Source organism: Stomoxys calcitrans, chromosome 1, assembly GCF_963082655.1.
Source record: "Stomoxys calcitrans chromosome 1, idStoCalc2.1, whole genome shotgun sequence".
NCBI lineage: Eukaryota > Metazoa > Arthropoda > Insecta > Diptera > Muscidae > Stomoxys > Stomoxys calcitrans.
In genome coordinates, this window is record NC_081552.1 from 22348891 (window position 1) to 22373949 (window position 25059).

Below are 25059 nucleotides of genomic sequence, written 5' to 3' on the forward strand. Positions count from 1 at the left end.
AAAAAGGTCAATGACCTCATGAGCAAAACATCACGAAATGATACACCATATAAGGATCTGGAGAAACGGAAAGTGGAGTCTTGTCGACGAAGACCATATACATAGCGTACCACACTGTTGAAGAAAGTATCGATCTTACGACTGCTTCGAGAATCACAGTTTGCAAATAGCTCACAACCGTAGAGTAGGCTAGGTATAATATATGACTTTGCCAAAAGTATTCTTACCCAAAGAGGAGTAAGTTGTTGAGTGGACCAAAGCGAGCGAAGCTTTGAATACCCTTGACCAACAGCAGCATTAATATGGTCTGTCCACGACAAGGTACTGTTGAAAGTCACCCCCAGGTTCTTTGCACGAGCCACGATCTCTAACCTCTCATTAGCAACAACAACAACAGGATCGCAAGTGAAACGTGAAACCCTTTTCTTAATAACCATGCACTTCGACTTGAGAGGATTAAGGCACAAGCCATTAGCATTTGCCCATTCATAAATTCTGGACAGGTCATGGTTCAGCATCCTGACATGGTCGTCTAAGCATTCCTTCGTGCTACTTATATAGACCTGCACATCATCAGCATACATGTGGGTCTTACAAAATGAGAGCTGGTCTGGCAGGTCGTTGCTATATAAAGAGAATAGAATAGGGCCCAAGATTGAACCCTGGGGCACTCCTCGAATAACAGGCAAGGGACTAGAAATTGATGACTTCGAAACCACGGATTGGGTACGATTGGAGAGATATGACATGATTAAACGAACAGACGAAGACGAGAAATGAAACAGGTTTTTTAATTTTGCTGCCAACATAGTGTGATCGACCGTATCGAATGCCTTTGAATGGTCGAGGAGAACAAGCAAATTCAATTCGTCATTCTCCAAGTTACTCCTGATATCCTCCACCACATCTGCTAGAGCACTTATACAACTACGTCCGGGACGGAAACCTGACTGCTTCTCATATAAAAGAGAGTTCTCATTTATATACGAAAATATCTGTCTATACATTATCTTCTCAAAGACTTTGGACAGAAAACACAAAATGGAGATGGGCCGAAACTCCCTACAATTCTTGGGTAAGGGTATAACTTTAGCGTACTTCCATGCCACCGGAAATGAACTTCTGGTCAAAATGCTGTTAAAAATGTGGGTAATGTATGGCAAAATAAATGGTAATAGTACCTTGAGAAATCTTGGTTCAATGCCGTCGAATCCAACTGCATTTGACTTCACCATGGAGAAACCAAGTACCACATCGTTCTGTTCTATACCCGAAAATTCAAAACCTTCACTGTGACGATCCCCAAGAGTCAACTCAAAGTCATAGAAACTAGGATCTATGGGGTTTGTTGGAATATTGGTGAAAGTAGCATTAAGCTGGTCCACATCCACATCAGTGATGTTATCGGGGGATCTGCGACCGATACCAATGTCGTGAATGGTCTTCCAAGTCTTCCTCGAACCGATCGCAGAGGTAAAACGTCTGAGGTAGTAATTGATCTTGGCAGCTCTTATCAACTTATTGACACGGGATCTGTTGGAGCGATATTCCTCTCGTAGGTGCGACGTCCTAAAACGTTTCCATCTACGGTATGCAGTGTTTCGGGACTCAATTGCAACACGAATATCTGCCGAAAACCAAGGTTTAGTCTTCGAACAAATTTGTCTCATTTTGATCGGGAGCACAAAATCTTGGACAGCGCACACATTTCTAGATAAAAAGTTCACCTGATCGTCTATCGATTCCATGCGGTATAGCAGACTCCAATCGATATCAGAAATCAAAGAAGGTAAGGCTTCGTGGTCCAGACTATTGAAATCTCTATATGAGTAAGACTCCTCCCCATCCATAACTTACACACTGTCGAAAATTTTCTCACTTAACCGGCTCCCCCTTCCACAGTTATTTGAACAATACTCAATTAAATTTTGGCTAAGTGAACTTTTCAGCATAAGCAAATATTCAGTTGCACTATCAACACACACATGCCGGAGGCACGTGTGTGTGCAAAAGCGAAGCTCTCATTTGATGTATTTACAAACACGCACATTTGCACACTGGCAATGTCTCATATATATCCTACTCAGTTATGCTATTTGCGTGCATGTGGTTGGTTGCACATCCTGTGCAGCATTTGGTATTTGGGGAAAGAAGTCTCTCGTAGCAAGTTGACGATGGGTGGTCTGCGTTAGTGGGCGGACATGTTGCTGCAAAACCACAGTGTACATATGTTCTAATGACATTATCAGACATACGCGCTTGGCTGAATGCAAACATGTGTAAAATTTTAATCTCTTTGCTTCAATCAAAATGTGTTACTGTAAAGCATCAGAAGCCAGAGTACAGACATTTGCAGCAATAGGATTTCCTACGTATATCATAATAAAATAATCGCAGAATAGACAATGATGGTATTTATCATTCGTATTCAACTACTTTGTGTTCTTTGCTAGTACAGCAATGGCATGGAATTGAAAAGCATCACTCATGCTTCACTCCATAATGATGATAAAGGAAATGGTTTTTGGAGCAGTGAATTACTCTCGTCCGTGGTAAGTTGTTTGGCTGGTTGGTGGAGGCAACATTTATTTATTTTTGTGCATACAATGTCATTATCATGGCAAACATAAAAAAAAAATTTGGTTGTATTTTTGTGGTACACATATTTTGGTCAAGTTTTTCATCCATAAATGCTAGAAACTTTATTTTCAAAGTTGTACAAAATGTCAATTAATTTTAATTTTGTTTTATAACAACAAAAGAAAAAACCACAGGTACAGAGATTAAGTGCACGCCTTACAGGGTTTAATCACATGAACGGCACTCTTATTAACCGAATTTGCTGAACTATCATTTGTATAGAGCTTCTCGGCCCCAACCGGACTATATTTGGATATTTATATGGATAGTATCATAATAAATTTTGATAATAAATATGCCCATGGTATCAAAAGTTCGGCCGACTTAATGCATTTTTTGTGATGTTCTCGCCAAGATTCGGAGCCAGGCTTTCAGTGGCATATGCGGATATGGTAAGGTCTGCGCTACATTGGCCTCTGAGAGCATATAACGCATCACTATGGAACATTGGTAAGGAATTGTTCCAAAGTGATGCATTATATGTGAGCCTTGTTATTACCCTGCAGAATGTGACACTTCCAGTTCAGTCTTTTATCTTAAATAGCTCCCAACCTTTTCGTATCAGTCATTTATTAGTCTGGAATTTTCTTTATCTTCGTCGCAAACTGGCCGATAAAATTTTTTTACCCCCCTATACTACCACCGTAGTATAAGGGGGTATATTCATTTAGTCATTCCGTTTGCAACACATCGAAATATCAATTTCCGACACTCCAAAGTATATAAATTTCGAAACGTCGTAAAATTCTAAGACGATTTAACTATGTCCGTGTGTCTATCCGTCTGTCCATCCGTCTGTTGTAATCACTCAACAGGCTTCTAAAATTGAGATAGTGAGCTGAAATTTGGCATAGATACGTCTTTTTGATGTACGCTGGTTTAAGTTCTTGAACGGGCCAAATCGGACCATATTTTTTTCCGATAAAGGGTCTAATGCCCTTAAAAGCTTTATTTATTACCCGATAATGCTGAAATTCAAAATAGTGGGTTATATTAAGCCTCCCAATATCTGACCTGAATATGGCTCAGATCGGACTATCTATTACAATATATAAAAATGAAATTGTTTCGCTTTGTTAGTTTGTTTGTCTGTTCCGTATAGACTCAAAAACGGCTGATCCGATCTTTATGAAATTTTCGGTAAAAATAGAGTACTAAATTTTTTGATATCCGAAGGGGGAGCGGACCTTCCTCCATACACCAATTTTCAAAAACGCCAGATCTCGGAGATGCGTGCACCGATTTAAGCGAAATTTTGTATGCCACCTCATGGTACCCCAGAAACACGAAATGGGAATAAAATTTTGGGGTCAAATAACCTGGGGGGATGCCCCATCTCAAAACCCACCCGAGCGGACATGTGTACCGATTTTGACATTATGGGTATCAAAATAAAATTATTTAAGAGTAGAGTACGAATTTGGTATACAAAAAGAGCCCCAAGAGGACACTTTCACCGCTTTGGGCAATATGGTTATCAAATGAAAGGGTACGAACTTGACATTAAAATGTTACCTTAAGTATGGGGGGGCCCTCCACCACCACCCAACAGGATACATTTGAATATTGAATACAAATCTCACATAAAAATTTATTATTTGGTGTCTGAGGACCCTCCCCATCCCCCAAAATCCCCAGCAGGAGAAATTTGTAGATTGGGACAATATGGATATCAAATGAAACCTGATATAAAAATGTATTCCTTGATGTATGGGTCACGTCCTACGGTTCCGCAGATCGCGACAATAAAAGACTCAAATAAATTGTCGTTTGGTTCTTAGCGTGGGGGGGGGGGGGGGGGGGCGACCCTCTCCTCCCAGTAAATGCAACGCCAAACCGTCATGTAGGAAGACCGAGAATATATTGTACTCAAATGAAAGGACGTGTCAGAGGGCAATCCCCCTGCCCCTATCCTACCCAAAAAAAAAAGGAATTAAGTATAATATATGAATAATATATGAAGGTCGATCAGTATAGAATATGACAGAAATAAAAGGTCTTTGGTAGTAGAGTACGCTTTTTACTCTCAGATTGGCATGGACACAGGAAGACCTGCGAATTTTTAAGATTGTGATATCCCAAGTGGTCGCTTTAAAATATGATTTTTAATGTAAATAACCAATACAAAAAGAAAATAATAAAATTAGTGTGAATCTGAACGAGCCCGTAGCCCTGTATATCGATAGCCTCCTTCAAAATGCTTGACATTATAGGGCTCAAACAAAATCGTGCTCTAGAAAGAAGCTGATATAACTTCAGGGTCCGCCTCTAAACTCTCTTTAAATCTCCCTTGCCTACTATGGCGATAAATAATAGGTATTTGATAGTAGAAAACGAATTTGATATCCAATTCTGAGGCCAAGTGTTTGGGGGTCGTGTCACCCCATAAACTCCCCCTAAACCAAAACGATGAAGATATTTTTTCAGGACTAAGTATGTGGGTTGCAGCCCTACCCTGCATACCCCGTAAACTGGACATATTTGTAGATTATGGCAAAAAGGAGCTCTCTGTATCTGTTTCATGGCCAAGTGTTTCGGGGACACCTCACCTCATAAACTCCCTCTAAACCACACATATATACCGACTATAGCAATATGTAGCTTCTATGTGGTTATTGGGAGTGGAGTATGAATCTGATATCCACTTTCGGGGCAACGAGTTTGGCTGCTCCAATCCTCCACCAAATCCAAAAGAATAAAGTAGATCTAATATCTAAACTTTAATGGGCGAACCCTTATCCTATTTTCCAAATCGCCAGATCTTGGAGATGAGTGGGGCGATTTAAGCGAAATTTAGTTTATAATAACTTAAATACAGATGTCTGTATCCTTACCTCCAAAGCAACCAGCCATATGGAATATAAACCAATAATGAAAATATGGGACCCCAAAGGATTTTTTTTTTTTTTGAAACGAGAGCACGAATCTGATATGTGGGGATCCGCCTCACCCCCTAAAACACCTCCATACCGGACATATTTATCGACCATAACAATATAAGGCTCCAATGAAAAGAATTTGGGAGAAGAGCACCAAAATAATATCCACATTGGCGCGAAATATCTGAAAGGTCGTACCAGCACCCCAAAACAGGACTTATTTCCTGACGTGACCATATAGGGCTCAGATAAAATAAGAGAGTGATAGGCTAGTACTTAGATATGTCCGCCATATAGACTGATCTCCCGTCTAAAGCCTACAAAAGCATTATTTATTGCACGATTTCGCTAAAATTTAAAACAGTGAGTTATTTTTAGCCTCCTGACACCCGACCTAAATATGGTTCAAATCGGACTATATTTAGATATAGCTGCCATATAGACCGATCTGCCGTTAAGGGTTCTTAAGCCAAAAAAAAGCTTTATTTATTACCCGATTTCGCTAAAACTTGAAACAATGAGTAGGTTAAGGCCACCCAACATTCAAACTAAATATGGTTCTGATCGGACTTTATTTCGATATAACTGACATATAGACCGATCTGCCAATAAGGGGACTGAAGCCCATAAAAGCTTTTTTTTGTTACCTGATTTCGCTGAAATTTGAAACAGTAAGTTTTTCTGAATCTCCCGATATCCGACCTTAATATGGTTCAGGTCGGTATATAATTGGATATATCTCCCAAAACGACCAATACTTTATTCTACAAAATTGAATAGTGACATATACATAGATCAATTTTCACCGGATTGTGACGAAAGAGGTTTACATATATACCCGAGGTGGTGTGTATCCAAAGTTCGGCCCGGCCGAATGCCTTTTTACTTCTTTTTATTTGACATACCTTTTATAATAGAAATAGGCCATTTGAATTGTCTTCTATTTTCGGCTTACCTGAAAAACAGAAAAAAAGACGTATAAGTAAGACCACTGTGATTATTGACATATCATTGAACTAAACAAATAAAGCTAATAATGATGCACAAATATACCTACAAGATGCATTAGCAAATACAAACAAATAAAAAGGCGTTAAGTTCGGCCGGGCCGAACTTTGGATACCCACCACCTCGGATATATATGTGAACCACCTTTCCTCAAAATCCGGTGCAAAATGCATACCTTATGCCCCATAGCAGCTATGTTCCGATTTGGACCAGATACTAATAAGTAAAAGTTATTGTTCAATTGTATATAACAAAATATTGGTCTTTTTAGTAGTTATATCTAAAAATAAATCGATCTGAACTATATACCACACGGATGTCCGAAAGCATAACATAAGTCAGTGTGTCAAATTTCAGTGCAATCGGATTAAAAATGCGCCTTTTATGGGGCCAAGACTTTAAATCGAGAGATCGGTTTATATGGCAGCTATATGCAAATCTAGATCGATCTAGACCAACTTGCAGAAATATGTGGAGAGGCTTAACTTAACTCTTTGTCCCAAATTTCGGCAACATCGAACAATAAATGCGCTTTTTATGGCCCCAAAACCTAAAACCGAGAGATCGGTCTATATGGCAGCTATACCCAAATCTAGACCGATCTGAGCCAAATCGACGGAGGATGTTGAAGGGCCTAATACAACTCACTGTCCCAAACTTCAGCAAAATCGGATAATAAATGTGGCTTTTGTGGGCTTTAGACTCGAAATCGGAGGATCAGTCTATATGGCAGCTATATCCAAATCTGCACCGATCTGAGCCATATTGACGGAAGATGTCGAAAGGCTTAAGACAACTCACTGTCCCGAATTTCAGCAAAATCGGATAATAAATGTGGCTTTTATGGGCCTAAGACCCTAAATTGGAGGATCGGGCTATATGGCAGCTATATCCAAATCTGGACCGATCTGGGCCAAACTGACGAAGGATGTCGAAGGGCCTAACACAACTCACTGTCCCAAATTTCAGCAAAATCGGATAATAAATGTGGCTTTTATTGGCCTAAGACCCTAAATCGGCGGATCGGTCTATATGGGGGCTATATCAAGATAAAGTCCGATATAGCCCATCTTCGAACTTAACCTGCTTATGGATAAAAAAAGAACCTGTGCAAAATTTCAGCTCAATATCTCTATTTTTGAAGACTGTAGCGTGATTTCAACAGACAGACGGACAGACGGACGGACATGGCTAGATCGTCTTAGATTTTTACGCTGATCAAGAATATATATACTTAATAGGGTCGGAAATGGATATTTCGATGTGTTGCAAACGGAATGACAAAATTAATATACCCCCATCCGTCGGTGGTGGGTATAAAAATAAACTGACACAATTCAAAGCACAATGTCAAATAGTAATCTAAAAGTCACTTGTAATACCATATTCTAAAAACCAAAAAAAGAAAATTATTTTCAATTTCTGCTAGTTGTGATGTTAAAATGCTTTTCATGTTTTCGTTTCTGATTCGAGCAAGCAGGGTATGATGTCTGACAATGAGATGCTACATATTTTGAATGTAGCTTTTCATGGCATGAGTTGGTAGCTTACTACTGAAAACGTACCTCGCCTCAAACCCGTTTTTCATTCACCCTCTCGAAAATACCAGCATACTCTGATTTGTTTTGTTCAACGAAATGTGGTATACTTTTTTATTTGAGCTGACATGACAAAAAGTCAAAATAGAAAACTCCTTAAGTTAGTAGATGTGCCTCGTTAAAGGAATAACTTGATTTGTTGTTGTTGTTGTTGCTGCTGTTATATGTGGTGGTTCTTTTATAATTGTATAAATGTTGTTATAACTGCCGAACATGTATGTGTTGTTGTTATACGTACGAATATGCTAGACAGGATGTTTGGAAATCGAGCCAAAATACCAACACACACACCCCTTGCGAAGGGAAACACAATTGTGCGCAGCATTGCCATGTGGAAAATCTTTAGAAAGATGTGTTGAAATAAAATCTTTGTAAAATATACTTGTACGAACAAAAACATGTAGGCCATGAGAATTGAAATTGTATTTTTATTTTTAGTCTTCGTAAATTAATATTAAATATCTTTTGGCTTCCAATCATTCAACTGAATAGACGTGTTTCTATTTTTTGCTCTGCTAAAAGGTTATGGGCGCAGACCATAACTGAATTGGGAAACATATTGATTGTGTGCCAAACTAAATCATTGGAAATGTTGAAAATCAAGTAATGGGTGCAGCAATGAATTTGCTTGAAGCAATTCAGTAAAAAGGGGAAGCTGCGAAAACTGGTCGACTTGGAGTTTCACTATGAAGACGCAACTAGAACTGGAAGATGCATGGTCATGCCTAGAGTCTGTAAGTAACGTAGCTGCAGTTGATGCTGAAAAGGATCGAAAGGCTATATGCAAAATAATGTTGGTAATTGACAAGAGTGTGTATGTACATGTCCGTGATTGCAAGACAGCGGCTGAAGTTTGGAAGGCCCTTAAGAATCTATTTGAAGACACTGGATCGGACAGAAGAATTGGTTAGTTACAAAAATTGTTTTCTGTACAATAAGTGGAATGTTCTTCAGTGGAAGACTATGTAAATCAGATTATCACCACGACCCAAAAATTTAACGACATTGGATTCTGTGTTAATGACGAATAGATTGGAAGTTTATTACTGAAAGGACTCCCTGTTGAATACCAGCCAACGATTATGACTATTGAAAGCACAGGTAGACCATTAACAGAGGATAGTGAAAAGATTAAGCTTTTACAGGACGTTAAATTTGCGCCTTCGTCCTCAAATACTGCGTTATTTTCGAAGAAAGGAAAATTCACTGGAGGCAAGTTTGTGAAAAAAATGGTCCAAAACGAGACAAGAAAGGAAAGTCGTGATGCTTCAATTGTGATGGCATTGGCCATTTTGCATCCGATTGCCCGTCAAAGTCGAAGGAAAAGAAGTCCACAAGTAAAGATTGTACTATCGTTCGCAGCTTTCAGAGTGGAATCATCAACCGAGGAATGGAATATTGACTGCGGTGCTGCCAATCACATGACAGCACGACGAGAACATTTGAACAACTTTTGTGAGTACTCTAGTGAAATGAAAGCCACAAATAATACAACAATGCAAGCTGTTGGAAAGGGTGACATAAAGATGAATCAAACAACGCCAAGAGGTAATGAAATTGTAACTGTTAAAGCTTTCCCTCTATGTTCCAGATTTGAAAACGAATCTTTTGTCTTCAAAGAAATTGTAGATCATCAAAATAGTGTTGTATTCGATAGATCTGGATGCTGTGTTATAAATTCTTCCAAAAAGGTTATTGGAATGGCAAAGCAAGTAAATGGCTTATACAAATTGAACGTTTATTCAACTAAACGGCGTATATAGCAACAGAAAAGTCAACGGAACTTTGACATTGAAGATTTGCACACCTTACTTATTGACTTTAATTGGCTAAGACAGAATATTTGTTCCACAAGGCGAACGTAGAATAGCGTTCCAAGCGCCTCGATCTTCTGCGCTTATTCTAAAGTATCTGACAACAAGTTTCGAGGTGTCTCCCACCACTTGATCTTTCCATCGGGCTTTTGGTCTTCCCGGTTTGCGTGTACCACCGTGTTTGCCTTCAAAAGAATTTTTTGCTGGAGCTTCTTCATCCATTCTGACAACATGGCCTAGCCAACGCAGCCGTTGTATTTGGATGCGTGTAACTATGCTATCGCCGTCATACAGCTCATGCAGCTCGTGGTTCATATGTTGCCTATATTCTCCATTAACACATACTGGTTCAAATATTTTACGAAGAATCTTTCTCTCAAATACTCCAAGCACTGCCTCATCTGCTTTCACAAGTACCCATGCTTCAGAAACATACAACAGCACGGGTAGTATCAGTGTCGTATATAGTGTAATCTTCGTCTGTCGAGAGGTGGCCTTGTCTCTAAACTGCTTACTTAGTCCAAAGTAGCATCTGTTTGCCAGTATTATTCCTCGCTTAATCTCAAAACTGGTGTCATTCCTTTCGATTACGGCGGTGCCGAGGTAGATAAAGTTACTGACTGTCTCGAAGTTGTGGTTCTTTATCTGCTCGGTTGTGCAAGGCTTTTTGGGAGTGGAGACCATCCATTTCGTCTTATTTCCATTTACTGCCAGACCCATTTTCACTGACTCTCTTTCGATTCTTTCAAAGGCTGCAGTTACTACTTCCGGTGACCGATCTATGATATCGATATCGTCGGAATAGGCAAGTAGCATGTGCTCTCTTGTGATTAGTGTGCCATATCTATTCACTTCTGCATCTCGTATAATCTTCTCCAGCAGGATATTTTAAAGATCACATGATAGGCTGTCTCCTTGTCTGAAACCTCGTTTGGTATTAAATGGTTCGGAGAGATTCTATCCCATTCTTACTGAGGAACGCGTATCAGCAAGTGTCATCCTGCAGAGTCTTATTAATTTTGCAGGGATTCGAAACTCAGACACGGCTTGAAATACCTTTGAACGTAAAGGAGTATCGAATGCGGCTTTGTAGTCAACAAAGAGATGGTAGGTGTTGATTTGTCCTTTTCCAGGATTCGGCGCAGTGTGAATACCTGGTCCAGGGTGGATTTACCAGGTCTAAAGCCGCATTGATAGGGCCCAATTATATCATTGACTTTAGGTTTTAATCTTTCACACAGTACGCTCGAGAGTATCTTGTATGCGATGGGGAGGAGACTTGTTCCTCTGTAGTTGGCACATTCCGTCTTGTGTACGGGACATACTATGGTGAGGTTCCAATCATTGAGTATGCGCTCTTCTAGCCAGATTGTGCATATTAGCTGATGCATACGCCTTATCAGCGTGTCGCCATCGGTCTTAAATAGTTCAGCGGGTAACCCGTCGGCTCCTGCTGCCTTGTTGTTCTTCAGTCGGGTCACTTCTACTTGGACCTCATTCTGACTAGGAGGTAAACATTCTATACCATGATCAGGGATTTGTTCTGCGGTATTCTCTTCGCCGACAACGTCGGACACTAGCAGTTGGGTTAAGTGTTCTTTCCATATCCTCAGCATGTTGTCTGTGTCAGTTACCAGATTTCCTTCTTTGTCTCTGCAAGAGGATGTGCCTGCACCAAAGCCATCTGTTTGATGTTTAATTCTTTGGTAGAATTTCAGGACTTCGTTCTGACTCCTGTACATCTCAATTCGCTCACACTAACGTTGTTCATAAAAATATGAACACAATCTATACATTAGAATAATCTTAAGGTGGAGTAATAAAATATCTTAAGCATACTTTTCTTATCAAAATAGTTCAGGTCATTAGGATCATTTATCCCTACTCTTTCAATAGAGATTGTTTATCTCTTTACAGTTTATGGTTTCTTAATGCATATCTAATGTAGCCATAAAGTAAATGAGTTTACAAGCGATAATTGTTTAGGGTTTTCCTGCCGCGCATATGGAAGACGCTTAGGTAGTTTATGACCGGCTTATCACTTAAAAGGGACGCTGTAATTAGGTACTGTTGTTATTCGTCTAATAAGGAAGATAAGATTGTTCGCTTAGTGTAGTTTAAGAATTAGTTGGTAAGATAGTATATAAACAGGATTGAATGGCATAATAAATTAGATTTGAAGATACAACCAAACCGTACGGGTGTTTTCATTTCTCCTACTACAACAAACGTCTTTCCATTTCTTTTTTCTTTCTGCGTTATAGACATTTCTCCTCTCTCCTTTTCTCCCGATACCTCTCCTTCATCTGGCTACTGATTGCAGGGTTGCTCTAAATGCCGCATTCTTGGCTTCAGTAGCATCTCGACACTCTTGGTCGTACTATGGGTTTCGTGGAGGAGGCTTCCGGTACCTAAGTACGGATTAGCTCCTACGGCCATTGAGTTGCCAATAGTTTGCCACTGCGCCATTATATCATCGGAACAAGGAGCACTTTCATCAAGCAGTAGGGTCAGTCGAGTGGAGTATGCCGCTGCCATTTGTTGTGTTTGCAGCTTTTCAATGTCCAGCTTCCGTGCAGTGTCAGATCGTACTTTTATCACCATGTTCAAACGGGTGCGAACCTTTGCTGAAACAAGGTAATGATCCGGATTTATATTCGCTCCACGGATCGTACATCTAACACGCTGGATGAATGCCTTCCATTTATCACAACGTGATCAATTTGGTTTCTCGTGTTTTGATCGGGTGACAGCCATGTGGCTTTGTGAATATTTTTATGTTGAAATCTGGTGCTACTAACTACCATGTTTTTTGCCACGGCGAAATCTATCAGCCTCAACCCATTACTGGAAGTTATCTCGTGAAGGCTAAACTTTCCGACTGTTGGACCAAAAATGTCTTACTTCCCTATCTTCGCATTAAAATCTCCCAGAACGATTTTAATATCATGGTCGGGGCAGCGGTCATATTCTCTCTCTAGGCGCTCATAGAAAATATCCTTGGTCTGCTCGTTTTTTGTCTTCCGTTCGGGGCATGGGCACAAACAAGGCTGATGTTGAAGAATTTGCCTTTTATGCAGATTGTGGCTAGCCTCTCATCCACCGGAGTAAAGCTGGAGGCAAGGTGTTTCAGTCTCCGACTAACCACAAATCCACAGCCAAATTCATGCCTCGTGTTATGGCAGCTATAGTATAGTTCGTCACCGTTTGGTGTTGTAGTGACGCCATTCCCAGTCCATCGTTTTTCCTGTAAGGCGGTAATATCTGCCTTGTACTTTTCTAATACATCCGTCAGCGCGTATACTGCACCTTCTCTATATAGAATGCGGACATTCCAGGTGCAGAATCGCAAATATTGGCCCTTTCTTCGTTTGCGTGGGTCGTCAACGTGGGGGGGGGGGGGGGGGGGGGGGGGTCCGTTTTTTTACTATTCCTTTGTTTCTCATGGTAGTTCTCATAGTTTTTCGTGGGCGGTTTCCTGGCCCAGTATGGGCTTTGTGGGATTGGACATGTATCCCTCGTTGTGGCGAGCCGCTTGCTCCATATCCGACGCTCGCCTCCAGCCGCCCAAACCTGGGAACAGACGCTGATGTTGGCCATGGGTTTTTTGAAGGCGCCAATAACTCGCCTTGTCATCTCGAGTATCATTGGCACTCAGTATTTAGTTAAGAGCCAGTGCCACCTGACTCCTCACTGAGACTCTCCTCTAGAACCTAGGATCTGCAAATCTGAAACTTCTAGCTAACGTTTCTGTAGAATCGTGTATATTATGAGCAGAAGGTAAACAAAATCGTCTCAGTTTCCCGTCAGTAGGCTCCAGAGCGTCAAAGATTTTAGACCTTATTCTCTCTGACGTATGTGGTCCTCTGAAAGTGAAGTCCATGGGTGGAAGTTTTTTATTTTGTAACGATTTTATCCGGAAGGCAAGGGTAAATTGCATGAAAAGTAAATGCGAAGTTGTGGATCGTTTTCTTGAATATAATGCCGAGGTGGAAAATCAAACAGGGAAGTCAATCAAAATTTTGCAAGCCATATCATAAACCGATCACCACACAAAATATTACAAAAGACTCCGGAAGGATGTGGTCTGGAAACAAGCCTAACGTAAGTTATTTCAAAATATTTGGAAAAGTGTGTATTTGTCGGCAGCTCTAGTACGTCGAAAGGATATCGTGTTTATAGTTTTAATCGAAAACAAGTTTATATATGCCGAGACGTTATATTGGGTTGCCCAAAAAGTAATTGCGGATTTTTCATATAGTCGGCGTTGACAATTTTTTTCACAGCTTGTGACTCTGTAATTGCATTATTTCTTCTGTCAGTATCAGCTGTTACTTTTAGCTTGCTTTAGAAAAAAAGTGTAAAAAAAGTATATTTGATTAAAGTTCATTCTAAGTTTTATTAATAACGCATTTACTTTCTTTTAAAAAATCCGCAATTACTTTTTGGGCAACCCAATATATAACAAAATATTGGTCTTTTTAGTAGTTATATCTAAAAATAAACCGATCTGAACTATATACGACACGGATGTCGAAAAGCATAACATAAGCCAATGTGTCAAATTTCAGTGCAATCGGATTAAAAATGCGCCTTTTATGGGCCCAAAACTTTAAATCGAGAGATCGGTCTATGTGGCAGCTATATGCAAATCTTGATCGATCTAGACCAAATTGCAGAAATATGTGCAGGGGCTTAACTTAACTCTTTGTCCCAAATTTCGGCAACATCGGACAATAAATGCGTCTTTTATGGCCCCAAAACCTAAAACCAAGAGATCGGTCTATATGGCAGCAATATCCAAATCTGGACCGATCTAAGCCAAATTGACAAAGAATGTTAAATGGCCTAACACAACTCACTGCCCCAAATTTCCGCCAAATCGGATAATAAATGTGGCTTTTATACGGCTAAGACCCTAAATCGGAGGATCGGTATATATGGCAGCTATATTCAAATCTGGACCGATCTAAGCCAAATTGACGAAAGATGTCGAAGGACCTAAGACAACTCACTGTCTCAAATTTCAGCAAAATCGGATAATAAATGTGGCTTTTATGGGGCTAAGACCCTAAATCGGAGGATCGGTCTATATGGCAGCTATATCGAAATCTGAACCAATCTGAGCCATATTGACGGAAGATGTCGTAGGAGCTAAGACAACTCACTGTCGCAAATTTTAGCAAAATCGGATAATAAATGTGGCTTTTATGGGCCTATATGGCAGCTATATCCAACTCTGATCCGATCTGAGCCAAATTGACGGAGGATGTCTAAGGGTCTAACACAACTCATTGTCCCAAATTTCAGCAAAATCAGATAATAAATGTGGCTTTTATTGGCCTAAGATCCTAAATCGGCGGATCGGTCTATATGGGGGCTATATCAAGATATAGTCCGATATAGCCCATCTTCGAACTTGACCTGCTTATGAACAAAAAAAGAATCTGTGCAAAGTTTCAGCTCAATATCTCTATTTTTGACGGACAGACGGACGGGCATGTCTAGATCGTCTTAGATTTTTACGCTGATCAAGAATTTATATACTTTATAGGGTCGGAAATGGATATTTCGATGTGTTGCAAACGGAATGACAAAATGAATATACCCCCATCCGTCGGTGGTGGTCCCCTATATCGAAATAAGGGACCGATTTTGGACAAATTGAAGGAGAATGTTGACTCAAATTTCAACAAAATCTGTTTATAAATGTGGCTATTATAGGCCTAAGATCTTAAATCGACAGATCGGTCTATATGGGGGCTATATCAAGACATAGTCAATCTTCGAACTTCGAACCCGCCTATAGACAAAAAAAACAGACGGACGGACATGGCAAGATGGTCTTAGATTTCTACGACGATCAAGAAAATATATACTTTATAGGGTCGGAAATGGATATTTCGATGTGTTGCAAACGGAATGACAAAGTGAATATACCCCCATCCTTCGGTGATGGGTATAAAAAAAGCCTTGCTGATATTTGTGTGGACACGGTTAGTGAATTGTTATACAATAAAATTCTATAACAGATAATATGCAACATTCAAATTATCTGTCTTTGAAGACAATGTTATGATAGACGTTTGGCCTGCTGGGTAGCTATGTAGGATGCGACGGCACATACATTGGCATTATGGGCAATCCCAACATTCACACGCACTGACTCACGTACGCTGCCATGTTTATCACGCATTGTGTTGTACTTGCTGTTTTATGTGTGTGTGTGTGTGTGTGTGTTATTGTTATTGTTTGGTTTCATCACAATGTTTATGTCTTCAACCACCTTCTTTGCCACACCATTAGACAATGTATTGTCCTCCCACACAAGGCATACAACACTCACACCAATCGATTTTGTTTCCGGTCTTGTATTGGGAAGGAGGGATGTTCAACATTTAAGGGATTTTGAATTTGGGGGTTGACTGTTGCACAGGAAAATGAAATGCGTGGCTTGAATGTGAATCCATTCTACTTTCTCTAACTGCAGTTGATGTACGTTTTTTTCAGCTAGCGGTTCGAATACATTGGTTTTAGCATCAATTGTGTTTATAACTGAGAAAGAAAGGATTTGCGAACTGTTAACAAATGTGACATAGACCATTTACTAATGGAGTTTAGAAGTCACAATGGAAAATGACATGAAGAGGATTTCTAGGCGATATGAAATTTGCATTCAAATACAAATGTCATTCTATAATTCAAACCAATTCTTGGTTTTATATTGCGCTAAAAGGGTTCTTACTTACTAGATTATGGAGTATTTAATGAGACATCATGGAGGGGAGGGGGGGGGGGGGGGGGGTATACCATTGAAGTTCTCTTAAAGACCCCTTCCAATAGAAATGCCGGTCTTTTCAAAAGTCTGCTGATATCGAGAAGAACGCTTATATTCTATGAGGAAGAAGGCCTACGATCGATCAAATCACAAATATATATCACTGATATAGGGGATCCGAGGACCTTCGAGATGCTTATATTTAAGCAATTCAATATGAGACTTATATCAAGTTTAGTTCGAATAGGTCCAAAACCAAATATAGCTTTCATAAGATCCAATCTTCTGGCTTGACCTCTTCAATATCTGCAGGTAAATTCTGATCCGATTAAACTTTGCTTAAATACTTCTCTTATTATCGTCATATCTATACCAGGATAACTCCGAATCACAAAACTGCAATTTTTTTTTGTTTTTTTCTTTATTTGCAATCTATTAACAAAAATTATCAATCCTTCTATGGATGGATAGAAATCTATCGCATAAAAGAGTAGTGCCACTGACTGATATACACCCAGAAGAATTGGCTGAAACTATTTGGTTGCCCAAAAAGTAATTGCGGATTTTTTAAAAGAAAGTAAATGCATTTTTAATAAAACTTAGAATGAACTTTAATCAATTATACTTTTTTTTACACTTTTTTTCTAAAGAAAGCTAAAAGTAACAGCTGATAACTGACAGAAGAAAGAATGCAATTACAGAGTCACAAGCTGTGAAAAATTTGTCAACGCCGACTATATGAAAAATCCGCAATTACTTTTTGGGCAACCCAATACAAGCTTGAAGTTTTGCTTAGAGGTCACTCTTGGTGCAAAAGTGCGAGATAAGGCCCATAAAAGCCCCATTTTTTTTTATCAGATTTTGCTGAAATTTGGGAGAGTGAGTTGTGTTAGGCCCTTCGACATCATTGTTCAATTTGATCCAGTTCGGTCCTGATTTGGTTATAGCTGCCATATAGACCGATCCGCCGATTTAGGGTATTAGGATCATAAAAGCCCCATTTATCATCCGATTTTGCTAAAATTTGCGACAGTGAGTTGTGTTAAGACCTTCGATATCTTTCTACAATTTGGCGTAGGTCGGTTCAGATTTGGATATAGTTGCCATATAGACCGATCCGCCGAATAAAGGTCTTGCGCCAATAAAAGGCGCATATATTGTCCGATGTCGCCGAAATTTGGGATAGTTACTTGTTTTAGGCCCTTTGACATTTTTCTGCAACTTGGCCCAAATCGGTCTAGATTCGGATATAGCTGCCATATAGACCGATATCTCGATTTAAAGTCTTGGCCGCATAAAAGGCGCATTTATAATCCGATTTCACTGAACTTTGACACAGTGACTTATGTTTGGCTTTTTGACATCTGTGTTGTATATGGTTCAGATCGGTTTTTTTTTGGATGTATCTACCAAAAAGACCATTTTTTTGTTTTACAAAATTGAATAGTGAGTTCTACTTATTAGACCACTCAATGTTCGTGCCGAATTTGGTCCAAATTGGAACATATTTCGATATATCTGCTATGGGGCATAAGGTATGTATTTTTCGCCGGATTTTAAAGAAAGGTAGTTTACATATATGCACTTGTTGGATATTTATTATCTTGCAGACATCTTGGTTATAAAAACATTTTCCAAACAATTTTCGATGATTTCGTATTCCTTGTATATAAACCTGACCTTCTGATCTCATAAAATAGGAATTTAGTTATATATAGCCGCTATATAGACCGATCTCCAGACATAAAGTCTTAAGGCAATAAATTGGTAGCTGTCCTGTAGACCGACTGCCCGATCTCCCGATATAGGGTATTAAGGCAATAAAATAGCCATTTATTACTCGCATTCGACGATATTTGGCACATTCCTGTCAAATGTGGTTCAGATCGGAACATGCAGGCCGATATCCCGATATAGTGTATTGAGCCTATAAAAGGAGCATTTTTCTTCCGATTTCGATAAAACACGTTCTGAAAGACCCCTCCACCAATTTGTTGAATATGGTGTAGATCGGACCACATTTGGATATAGCTGCCATACAGACCGATCTTCCGTTAAAGTGTCTGAAGTCCCTAAAAGCTTTATTTTTTATCCGATTTCGCTTAATTTTAAAACAGTGAGTAGGTTTAGGCCTACCAACATCTGACCCAAGTATAGTTCAGATTGGACTATATTTAGATATAGCTGTCATATAGACCGATCTGCCCATAAAGGGTATGAAGCCCATAAAAGGTTTATTTATTACCCGATTTCGCTGAAATTTGAAACAGAGAATTAATTTAAGCCTTTTGACATCTGATCTAAATACGGATCAAATCGGACTATGTTTAGGTATAACTGCCATAGAGACCGATCTGCATATATGGGGTATTGAGCCCATAAAATTCTATTTTTCATCCGATTTTGATGAAATTTGAGAAATGCGTTTTGGTACCCCTCTACACCGTTCTGTTGAATATCGTCCAGATCGGACCATATTTGGATATAGCTGCCATATAGACCGATCTCACGATAAAGAGATCGGATAAGAATTGCGGCGTTTAGGGGCTTAAGAGGTCAAGATCCAAAATCGGTGCAAAACTTTATTTGCCTAGCGTAATAATTTCGAAAGTTAGCGTGCTTTCGACAGTTGGACGGACCGACATGGCTAAATCGACTGGGTCTCAGATGAATATTTCGATGCTTTACAAACGGAGTGACGAAATTAGATTATGATAGATGGTATAAAAAGAAAAAAACAAATTTAGTGGTCTAGGCGGTAAGTTTTTGTACTAAAGTCTTAAATGGATAATGATTATTGTCGCAACTATTATTAAAGGAATATCCAGTGTAGAAATTTTTGCTGATATTTATGTCATGGGTAAGCTGAAGATAAGCATCTTCGGCGTCAGTTGTAATCGCGGTACAGTCTTTAAAAATTAAGATATTGAGTTGAAATTTTGCACAGACTCGTATATCTTCCATACGCAGGTCAAGTTCTTGAATGGGCCAAATTGGATTTTATTTGGATATAGCTCCCATTTAGATCGATAGGCGATTAATGATTTAAAGTCTGTAAAAGCCGCAGTTTTTGTCCGATTTCGTTTAAATTTCAAACGGTTCAGATCAGATTATATTTATTGGGTTGCCCAAAAAGTAATTGCGGATTTTTTAAAAGAAAGTAAATGCATTTTTAATAAAACTTAGAATGAACTTTAATCAAATAAAATTTTTTTACACTTTTTTTCTAAAGCAAGCTAAAAGTAACAGCTGATAACTGACAGAAGAAAGAATGCAATTACAGAGTCACAAGCTGTGCGAAAATTTTACAACGCCGACTATATGAAAAATCCGCAATTACTTTTTGGGCAACCCATAGATTAAGCTGTCATATTGACCGATCTGCCGATTTAGGGTCTTAAGCCCCGCAAAAGCCGCAATTATTACCCGATTACGCTGCAATTTGAAATGGTGAGTTGTCATAAGCCTCCCGATCGGACTATATTTAGATATAGCTGCCATATAGACCGATCTCCCGAGCTGAAACCCATAAAAGCTTTATTTTTTTATTCGATTTTGCTGAAATTTAAAACAGTAAGTAGTTTTAGGCCTACCAACATTTGGCTCAAATATGGTTCAGATCGGACTATATTTAGATATAGCCGTCATATGGACCGATCTCCCGATAAAGGGTCTGAATCCCATAAAAGCCTTATTTATTATCCAATTTCGCTAAAATTTGAAACAGTGGGTAGGTTTAGGCCTCCCGACATTCGCCCCATATATGGTTTGGATCGGAATATATTTATATATAGCTGTCATATAGACCGATCTCCCGATAAAGGGTATGAAGCCCATAAAAGCATTATTTTTTCCAATTTCACTGAAATTTGAAACAGTGAGTAGTTTAAGGCCACCCGCTATCCGACCCAAATATGGTTAAAATAGGATTGTATTTAGATGCAGCTGTCATATAGACCGATGTGCCGGTTAATGGTCTGAAGCTCATAAAAGCTTTATTTATTACCCGATTTTGTTGAAATTTGAAATGCAAAATTCAACAGTCACTTATATTTATAAGACAATGTTCGTGCCGAGTTTGGGTGCATAAGTTATCCAATTTTCATTGGATTGTGACGAAAGGGGGTTTACATATATACTCGAGATATCCGGACGAACTTCATGCCTTTTAACTTGTTTTATTTCAATGAATTAAATTTTTTAAGTTTAAATTTGTTCTATAAGAACTTACAAGAATTGCAGAGGATTGTCCAAAATTCAATAGAACTGAACTTAGATTTTTTCAAACACACTCCAATATTTTCAACTGCGACACGAGCTTTAACACTTCTCAAAATGTTACATATTTAATGACGGTTCTTATGCTTATATTGGGTTGCCCAAAAAGTAATTGCGGATTTTTCATATAGTCGGCGTTGACAAATTTTTTCACAGCCTCTGATTCTGTAATTGCATTCTTTCTTCTGTCAGTTAGCAGCTGTTACTTTTAGCTTTCTTTAGAAAAAAAAGTATATTTGATTAAAGTTCATTCTAAGTTTTATTAAAAATGCATTTACTTTCTTTTAAAAAATCCGCAATTACTTTTTGGGCAACCCAATAGTTCTTCTTCGTTTTGTTTTGAATACATTTTCGTAACATTAGTACCCTTGATTATCATATGCTTAAAATTCATAGCGACCAAAGAAATTTTTTCTGGACTTTTGGCATCCTAAATGTGGAGAAAGTCACGCTGTGGGCCATAGGATGGGGGTATACTAATCAAGCCATTCCGTTTGTAACACCTCGAAATATTTGTCTAAGACCCCGTAAAGTGTATATATTCTTTACCGTCTCGAAATTCTGATTCCAACTAGCCATGTCCGTCCGTCCGTCTGCCAAAATCACGATAGCGTTCGAACGCGTAAAGCTAGCCGCTTGAAATTTTACACAGATACCTAATAATGATGTAGGTCGATGTATGTCAATGCGATTGGAAAACATTTTAATTAAAGTTCATTCGTTTGAAACCATCATGCATAAGGAAAAAAAATTCTTGCAATATGAATGAAAAATCTTCATTGAACGCTGGTCCTTTCTTCGAGGTTACCAAATGAACGTTCTCTGAAAAAAGTAAAAGGTTAACATATGAAATTCAAACATTCCCATACAAACATATATGTATTTTTTCATATTCTTATCCCATGTCAATCTTATTTTTGTTCAGTTTTCCACAAATGTCTCTTGAATCTAAAACAGAGCTAAATTTAACTTTCTAAAGATTTACACTGCAATGTTACCGAAAGCTTGTGTTTTATTTTAGATGGAGAACTTCTAAACCAGAAATGCTCAGAGCATTTGTTTATTGCTTTGTTTTTTTCTTTTAAGCCTTTTAAGATGAAAGGGACATAAATGTCCCATTTTGTATTTTTGCTCTTAAATGCACATTTATTTATGGATTTTCGACAATCAATCAATCAAAGATATCAAGCGCACAAATTTGCATTTTTTTCAAAATGTCTCTATTTCGAAGATTTATTTCTTAGTATTATCAGTAATGTCAATGCCTTCGCTATCAGTATCTTTTTAAATAAATTGATTTGGTGATATACCTTTCCTTTTGTACTAGCTACACAAATGGGACCAATATGTCCCATTCGTCCTCAAAGGTAAATAAAAGGATACCAATCGGAAATTTTGCACAAATACTTCTTATTAGTGTAGGTCGGTTGGGATTGTAAATGGGTCAAATCGGTTCATGTTTTGATATAGCTGCCATATAAACCGACTTTGGGTCTTGACTTCTTGCGCCTCTAGAGGGCACAATTCTTATTTGGCTGATATTTTGCACATATGGTTGAGTTGTAACAACTATGCCAAGTATGGTCCAAATCAGTCCTTAATCTAATATAGCTGCCATTGAAACCGACTTCTTGAGCGCAATTCTTATCCAATTTAGTTGAAATATTGCACGTGTCGTTTTGGTATGAATTCCAAAAACTGTGCCAAGTATGGTTTAAATGGGTTGAGAACCTCACATATGTAGCTGCCATATAAACCGATCTTTGCCAAGTTCGTACCCTACTCTTAAAGACCTTTCATTTGATACCCATATTGTCCCAATGGGTAAACATGTCCCTTCGGGTGGGTTTTGAGATGGGTCCGTTATCCGTTATGTTTATACCAATGTCGTGTCGTTGGGGTACCACAATTCGCTTAAATCAGTGTATCCATATCCTAGATCTGGCGTTGGTATGGGTGAGGGTACCAAAATATATAGAACCCCATTTTCACAGGGGGCTCAAACTCTACCATCTGTGACAATTTAAAGAAAATCGGTTCACCCGTTTTTGAGTCCATACGGAACAGACAAACAAACAAACAAAGCACAACAATTTCACATATATAATAGACTAGCTGGAAAGGGCCCACTCCGCTGCGCCGTCTTTCACGCTCTTATTTTATATGAGCCCTATGCGGTCACGTCGGGAAATAAGTCCTGTTTGGGGGTGCTGGTACGGCCTTTCACTTATTTCGCGCCATTGTGGATATTATATTGGTGCTCTTCTCCCAAATGCCTTGCATTGGAGCCTTATATTGCTATGGTCGGTAAATATGTCCGGTGTTTTAGGGGGTGAGGCTGATCCACATATATCAGATTCGTGCTCTGGTTTCAAATAAATTTCTTTTTAGTCCCATATTGTCATTATTGGTTTATATTCCATTTTGGCCGGTGGCTTTGGAGGGGGGACGGCCCGCTAGATATCCCCCATAAATAGGGATACAAACATCTGTATTTAAGTTATTATAAACCAAATTTCGCTTATATCGCCCCACCCATCTCCGAGAGCTGGCATTTTTGAAAATATGATAAGGGGAGGGTTCGCCCATTAAAGTTTGGATGTTAGATCTACTTCATTCTCTTGGATTGGGTGGTGGATTGGAGCAGCCAAACTCGTTGCCCCGAAAGTGAATATCAAATTCAGAAACCACATTAGAGCTACATATTGCTATAGTCGGTATAAATGTGTTGTTTAGGGCGAGTTTATGAGGTGAGGTGTCCCTGAAACACTTGACCATGAAACAGATACAGATTTGAGCCCCTTTTTCCCATAATCCACAAATATGTCCAATTTGAGAGATATGCAGGGTGGGGCGGCAACCCAACTACTTAGCCCTGAAGAAATATCTGCATCGTGCTCTCAAATTTCTTTAATTTGCGCCCCAATTGCCATTGGTTTAAGCGGAGTTTATGGGGTGACACGACCGCCAAACATTTGGCCTTAAAATTGGATATCAAATTCGTTTTCTGCTATCAAATACCCATTATTTATCACCATAGCAGGCAAGGGAGATTTGAAGAGAGTTTATAGGCGGACCCTGAAGTAATATAAGCATCGTGCTAGAGCACGATTTTGTTTGAGTCCCATAATGTCAAGCATTTCGAAGGAGGCTATCGACATTCAGGGCTACGGGTCTCGTTCAGACTCACACTAATTATTATACCCTCCACCATAGGATGGGGGGTATACTAATTTTGTCATTCTGTTTGTAACTACTCCAAATATTCGTCTAAGACCCCATAAAGTATATATATTCTTGATCGTCGCGACATTTTATATCGATCTAGCCATGTCCGTCCGTGAGTCTGTCTGTCGAAAGCACGCTAACTTCCGAAGGAGTAAAGCTAGCCGCTTGAAATTTTGCACAAATACTTCTTATTAGTGTATTGGTATTGTAAATGGGCTATATCGGTCCATGTTTAGATATAGCTACCATATAAACCGATCTTGGGTCTTGACTTCTTGAGCCTCTAGAGTGCGCAATTCTTATCCGATTGGAATGAAATTTTGCACGACGTGTTTTGTTATGATATTCGACGACTGTGCCAAGTATGGTTTAAATCGGTCCATAACCTGATATAGCTGCCATATAAACCGATCTTGGGTCTTGACTTCTTGAGCTTCTAGAGGGCGCAGTTCCTATCCGATTTGGCTGAAATTTTGCATGACGTATTTTATTCTTACTTTTAACAACTGTGTCAAATAAGGTTCAAATCGGTTCATACCCTGATATAGCTGCCATATAAACCGATCTGGGATCTTGACTTCTCTAGAGGTTGCAATTATTATCCGATTTGCCTGAAATTATGTGCGACGGATCCTCTCATGACCATCAACATACGTGTTTATTATACTCTGAATCGGTCTATAGCTCGATACAGCTCCCATATAAATCGATCTCTCTATTTTTCTTTTTGAGCCCCCAAAGGGGCGCAATTCTTATTCGAATTAGCTGACATTTTACACAGGTCCCCAACATATAATTTAATTGTGGTCCAAGCTGGACCATATCTTGATATCGCT

General features: G+C 39.0%; 3 protein-coding genes across 3 annotated transcripts in view; 2 read left to right on the plus strand and 1 right to left on the minus strand.

Annotated features, from left to right (window-relative positions):
* Positions 1-25059, minus strand: part of LOC106085042 (calcium-transporting ATPase type 2C member 1) — a 661371-nt gene that overhangs the window by 333181 nt on the left and 303131 nt on the right. The window lies entirely within an intron of this gene.
* LOC106092650 (uncharacterized) overlaps positions 8839-25059 on the plus strand; it is a 130647-nt gene continuing 114426 nt past the window's right edge. The window contains exons 1-2 of the transcript XR_001222196.2: positions 8839-9031; positions 9157-9673. The gene's annotated coding sequence lies outside the window, so the exon portion shown is untranslated. The remainder of the gene's footprint in view (positions 9032-9156; positions 9674-25059) is intronic.
* The window catches only part of LOC106092651 (uncharacterized), a 38773-nt gene continuing 27678 nt past the window's right edge, over positions 13965-25059 (plus strand). Inside the window, exon 1 of the mRNA XM_059370782.1 lies at positions 13965-14043. Coding sequence (XP_059226765.1) covers positions 14020-14043 — 24 coding nt within the window. The 5' untranslated portion in view covers positions 13965-14019. The remainder of the gene's footprint in view (positions 14044-25059) is intronic.